Source organism: Rhea americana, unplaced genomic scaffold (genome assembly GCF_003343005.1).
Source record: "Rhea americana isolate MKP2758 unplaced genomic scaffold, rheAme1 scaffold_374, whole genome shotgun sequence".
NCBI lineage: Eukaryota > Metazoa > Chordata > Aves > Rheiformes > Rheidae > Rhea > Rhea americana.
In genome coordinates this window covers 33,065-38,572 of record NW_028186506.1, presented here as the reverse complement: position 1 = coordinate 38,572, position 5,508 = coordinate 33,065, and the positions used below count along the sequence as shown (strand labels likewise).

Sequence of the window (5,508 nt, the reverse complement as noted above, 5' to 3'; positions counted from 1 at the left end):
CTGTCCCCCCCCGCCCCGATACCGCCGTTACCGGCGCCCCGGAGCCCCCCGCCCCCTCCCAAGGAGAACAGCTCGGGGGGGGGGGAAGCGGCGACGGGGCCTTCCCGCGGGCTTTCTCTGGGCGCTTTAATAGACCCAACAAACCGGAGACGCGTAAAAAATATATAACAATAATAATAACGAAGGGCCCCCTCAGGCGGCCTCCAACTGCTGCCGCTGCGTGTCGAGCAAAGCACGAGCCGCCCGAGCACGCGGTAGAGGCCTCGGCGGGCCGGGCCGAGCCGGGCCGGGCCGGACCGGGCCGCCCCCGCCGCCCCGGTTCCGCCCCGCGCGGTAGTCTCTATGATCAGAGGCGGAGCGAGGAGCGGCTCCACACGCCTCACGGTCCTCTGGAGGACCTCCATGCCGCCAGCCAACCAGCGGGCAGGGAGTTAAAGCAGGCGCCCAATGGCAGCGCGGCGCGGCGCGGCGGTACTGCCTTCCCCTYGCCCCGGCCCCGCGTCCCGGATCCTGCCTCTCAGCAGCAGCCAATGGCGAGCGCGGACGTTGCCCCAGGGTGCAGCGCGGCGCGCGCGGCCGCAGCCAATGGGCGTGGAGGACGCGGGGGGACACGGCAAGGTGAGCGGTGCTGGGGGAGGGGGGGCCGCGTCCTGTCAGAGCCGCCGCCGCCGCCGCCGCGCGCACAGGTGGGGCCCGCGGCGCGGCCGCAGCCGCAGCCCCTCGGGGCCGGGATCGGGGCCGGGGGTGGAGCTCCGCCGGGCCCGGGCGGCGTGGCGCCCTTCGCCCCGTCGCGGTGAGGGGCGGCCGCCCCGCGGGGAGGATGTGTGTGTGAATCCGGGCCCGCGGCGGCCCCCGGGCCGGTCTCAGGGCCTGCGTGCCCGTGGCTGCAGCTCCAGGGTTCCTACTTCCTGCTTTTCTTATTCCTACTCCTCCCCCCCCCCTTTTTTTTTCATTTTTTAATAGACTAACCAAAATGCAGACTCCTGTGGCTCTCCTCGGCTCTCCAGCTCTGGTAAGTGACCTTTTATTGGAGTGGCAGGCAATGGCGATGTGGGGTTGGGAAGTCTTTTTTCTTTTCTTTCTTCTTTTTCTTTCTTTCTTTCTTTCTTTTTTCTTTTTTTTTTTTTTTTTGGTGCTTTGTTCAAAATGCAGTCCCGGGCACCCTTAACCGTGGTGGGGTCATGTGGGTTTGTTTTGCTATGGCTTTAATAAGGAGGGGAAGCAAGGTCACCTCTGGTGACCTGAGGGCAGTCTCGACCATTTTAGTTGGCGYGCTTGGTAGTGTAAGCCCAAGGGCTCCTGCAGAGATATGCTAACCTATGTGTCAGAGGTACTCAATCACCTTCYTCTCTCAAAGTGTGGAATTAGCAATAAAATGCATGGAGTTGTAATAATGACTAAATTCTGGTGCAGTAGACATGATCCTTGTGGTGCTGCAGTGTGTGGTCTGCTGCAAAATTGTCTGGAGATTTAGTCCAACTAGCTAAACTAGAAGTATCCTAAATTTGCATGTACTTTTTGTTTTCTAGTGCTGTTTTACTCTTGAGATGTTTTCAAAAATTTCTAAGACTTTTTCCTATGACAACTGCTCTTTTTTGAGGGATTGTATAGAGGCTTCTAACTGACAGTTAATTGCCTGTGCTCTGCTGCAGTTCCGGTGCTGTTCCAGGGCTCTGGCCAGGCCAGTTTCGGTGTCTGTTTTCAGCAGGCCTGAGATTCAGACTGTACAGGTAAGAGTCTGGTGTAGTAAATGTGGTCCAGTATTTCTGTGTTTACTCTCTGTGATATTTCATGGTTTATACTGAGATGGAAAAGTAAGTCTGTATTTCAAGAGGCTGTTTGGTAAAGGGGCATAGCTTCTAGCCCGTATCAGTGATGGTTTAGCAGGTTTGGTTGATCTTGTTCTGCCCTGATTAGAGGAGAAATAGTGATTTTTATTTKTTATTGTTTATTTTTTAAATAAAACACAAGTGTGTCATTACCATGTCTTTTCTCCTGTATCCCACAGCTAGCTGGTGTTTCCCATCCACAGCTGAGCCGCCGGGAATTCCAGACCAGTGCTGTTTCCAGGGATATTGACACTGCTGCAAAGTTCATTGGTGCTGGTGCTGCCACRGTTGGGGTGGCTGGTTCAGGAGCAGGTATTGGGACAGTGTTTGGCAGCTTGATCATTGGCTATGCCAGGTAAGCAAGATGTCAAGCTGGCTTGATTTCCCCCTCCCCTTCCAGCAGTCAGTTTGGTAGATTAGTAGATCCTTTTCTGGGGTATATTTTCAATTTTGCATTAGTATGTATATGCAACCATTGTGTCTAACTGAAGCAGTGCTCTCTGGMAAATAAAAGGATTTTTATACTCAGTGATCCCATTAAAATGCAAAAGAAAGTGCCTGGATTGTTTTAAACTCCCTTTACTTATTTCTGAATGATGCAGCAGCTCTGTGGAGCTTTGCCTGCCTCTAGAAGAAATGAAGCAGTAGTGATTAGCAGGAACTGTTGCTTGGTACTGCCAGGTCAGGTAAAACAAGCCTTCAGGGTTTGACATGTCTACTGGCAATCATTAAAACCAGAGGGAAAAAATGCGTTCCCCATTCCAACTGATGGCTTCCTGCCATAAATCTGGTCTGTGCTCCAAAATAAATTACCTGTATGGGATAATCCTGGTTTTCTGTGATACCGGATGTGGGTTTTTTGTTTGGTTGTGGTTTTTTTTTTTCCCCTCACTGTGAATCCATTTCTCTCTCTTTCTCCCCCACCCCTTGTATTATATACAGGAATCCATCCCTCAAGCAGCAGCTTTTCTCTTATGCCATCCTGGGCTTTGCCCTGTCTGAGGCTATGGGTCTCTTCTGTTTGATGGTGGCATTCCTTATCCTCTTTGCTATGTGACAGCTTCTGGCCCTGGCTGTGGCTTCCATCGCTCTGTCCTCTGCGGTTTGAGTCTGCTTCCATCAGAACGTTCCAGACTGACAATTAAAGAAAAGATTTCTCTAAATGAATTGGTGGCTTTATTTTTTTTTCCTTATATTCTAGTCCAGTGTGGGGAAATCCTTGGGGCAGCTGGTGGACTGATTCAAGACAGGCATATCATAGGTATATGGGCACCCATACGTAAAGTAGAAGGGGAAATATGAAACAGTGGTGGGGAGGAGAGGACAACTAATGTAAAGTCAGCTAGATGAGAGAAGGGGGGGTTTCTGAACAACTCAAACTGCAGCTCTATGAATACAATAATCTGTGTCAAATCTATCCAAAATCTCAAAAATCCCAACAAGCATTGCCTTAGTAAAGCAMATACTTCTGTGTGAGTGGACAAAGCATTGTTTTCTCCCTGTAGCGCTAYTGAAAGTACTGTCTTTCTCTTGCAGCTGAAAGACTATGCTGAAAAGGTGATGGGTGCAAGTGAATGCCTTAAGATTGGAGTGTATTAATAGCATTTGGATACTAAATTACCACTAGATATGCAAGGGTATGTACTGCCATATCCTCTCTTCTTTCACAAAGAAGAGCTGTCTTCAAGGTCACATTTGTGAGCCTCTTCCAAGCACAAAGAGTCAACACAGAGGTCCTCAGCTCAGTTGTATTTCTTCCCCAAGAGTTACATACTTCACTTATCTTAAAGATGAGAGCATGCTGTGAAGAAATTCGAAAATCCAGTGTGAATCTTGGTCTTTTTGGTAAAACTGCTATACCTTTAAGAAAGGTAGGAAGGTGACCATTTTGGAAGCTTGTCTGGTTATCTGCTTTAGGTAATTGAATTAATGCAGCTCTTGTGTGTTAAAGCCTCTGCAGCATAGTTGCAACCTCCTTTGAGATACAAACGGGGTACTGTAACTACTCTTTCTTCATTCTTAATAGCTGTTTGCACCCTGTTGAGGGGACTAGGAATATTAGCACCTGAGAAGAATTTTGACTTGTGCTAAAAACGGTCAATGAGACTGTTTGGAGAAATGTGGTTTTGAAACCAAAAAGAACCCAGGGCAAGACTTATTCGCAGAACAAGAAAGGAAAAATCCTACGTCTTCAGCCAGGCTGACTTGGGAACGTGTAACCATGCAATGGGAAGGACTGGAGCCACTTTGTCTGTTGCTACTGTAGTGAGGGCTCAGCTGTCGACCTAGATGCCAGCTGTGCCAAGCTGCGTCCTAGACAGCAGGTTACATGTAGCAGAAAATCCTTGTCTTGGCAGAGGAGATGATGCACAAGGYGTGCTTAGTTCCTGTTTAATTTAAAGAGAATTCTGTATAGTGYGTTACAGACAGCTACCACCTCTGAGGCTATCTGGTCTTGGGAGKGGTTCCTACAAAAAGAGCTCTGAACATCTGGGAAAGCTTATTTGTGCTTCCTGTTAAGTGAGGGGAAATGGTAGAGCAATTAACCCGTAAAAAGCTAAAATGAACTGGATAGCCAGGTTAGTAATACTTCACTGTGCTTTGGGAATCTTAAGTCTAAAACTGGTGTGTTAATAGCTACTGCCTGCTATCAGCCTCATTTGTTTCATCGCACATCAGATGCTCACATTTATTGCCTCGGGAGCACAGTGCTGCATTACGTGGTCTTTTTCAGCATCTGAGCAAGCTACACTTAATTGTCCAATACAGTGATCTTTTGTTTATGAAACTGTGGCTAAATAAGACTTTATCCTTGATAAAGGAAAAGTGACCTTGGAATTAAATAGCTCAGTCACAGTTGCACTACGGTCCTGTAAATGGAAAAGTAACCAAGTGCTTCCAGGTGGTGTTGCAAGGTGTTGTACACGTGAGAGATCGTCCTCCTCCCTCTCTGAGGAAGGTAACCGCTACTTTCCCACAAGCCTGCAGTAACGGGCCTCTCCTGTCTGCCACTTTGTGCGGCCCCAGGCAGGCTATTTTACCTTCTGTCCGTTTTGCGGTGTTTGCAAACGCAGGATGAGCGGGTGGAGGAGCTCGGAGCTGTCAGCAGTGGCTGAGGGGAGCTGTTAAGGCCCCGGGACGGGATGGGGGCTGCTGCCAGGGTCGCAACGGTGCTGCCCCAGCGTGCATCCGTGTGGGGCACGGAGGCCGAGCAGGCAGCGCCCGTCCTGCCCTGCCCTTCTCTCTGCACCTTTTCCCGGGGGAAGGGGAAAAATTAAAGCCACGTTTCTGCACCTGCCGGTGCCAGCGCCCCTTGCCTGGCCCCGGGGGCTGCGGGAGCCCCCCGCTGCGGCAGGGGGCGCGGCGGCTCCCCGGCAGAAGGGTACTCTCTATCGTGCCGCGGCTCTGTGGAAGGGGCGCTCTGGCAGTAGAGGCGGACTCTATAGTGGCTGGGGGGAGTTTGCGGCTGTAGTGGGCGGGCTGGTCTCGCCCTCGACGCGCACTGAGGGAGGGAAGCGGTGGAGGCGACGCTCTGGCCGGCAATCGGTGGTGTCGGCGCGCGGCGGGGGCCGCTCTGCCCGGCGGACTCTCTGGTGCGGAGTCCCGGAAGCGGAGCTCCCCGAGGCCGGGCGCAGAATGGCGGAGAGTCCGGCCGCCGAGGAGGCGGCTCCGGCCGCGG

General features: G+C 51.6%; 1 protein-coding gene across 2 annotated transcripts; it reads left to right on the top strand.

The window, feature by feature from the left end:
• The first annotated feature begins 540 nt into the window (after positions 1-540).
• On the top strand, positions 541-2,996 carry ATP5MC1 (ATP synthase membrane subunit c locus 1). Of its 2 annotated transcripts, none has more exons than XM_085313001.1 (5): positions 541-618; positions 964-1,012; positions 1,653-1,730; positions 2,009-2,184; positions 2,772-2,996. In XM_085313001.1, the coding sequence occupies exons 2-5, from the start codon at positions 974-976 to the stop codon at positions 2,884-2,886; spliced, it is 408 nt and encodes a 135-aa protein (XP_085169127.1). In that variant the 5' UTR covers positions 541-618; positions 964-973; the 3' UTR covers positions 2,887-2,996. The 2 variants fall into 2 exon arrangements, with proteins under 2 accessions (XP_085169127.1, XP_085169126.1); XM_085313000.1 differs by having other exon boundaries at positions 613-686.
• Positions 2,997-5,508: the final 2,512 nt, after the last annotated feature.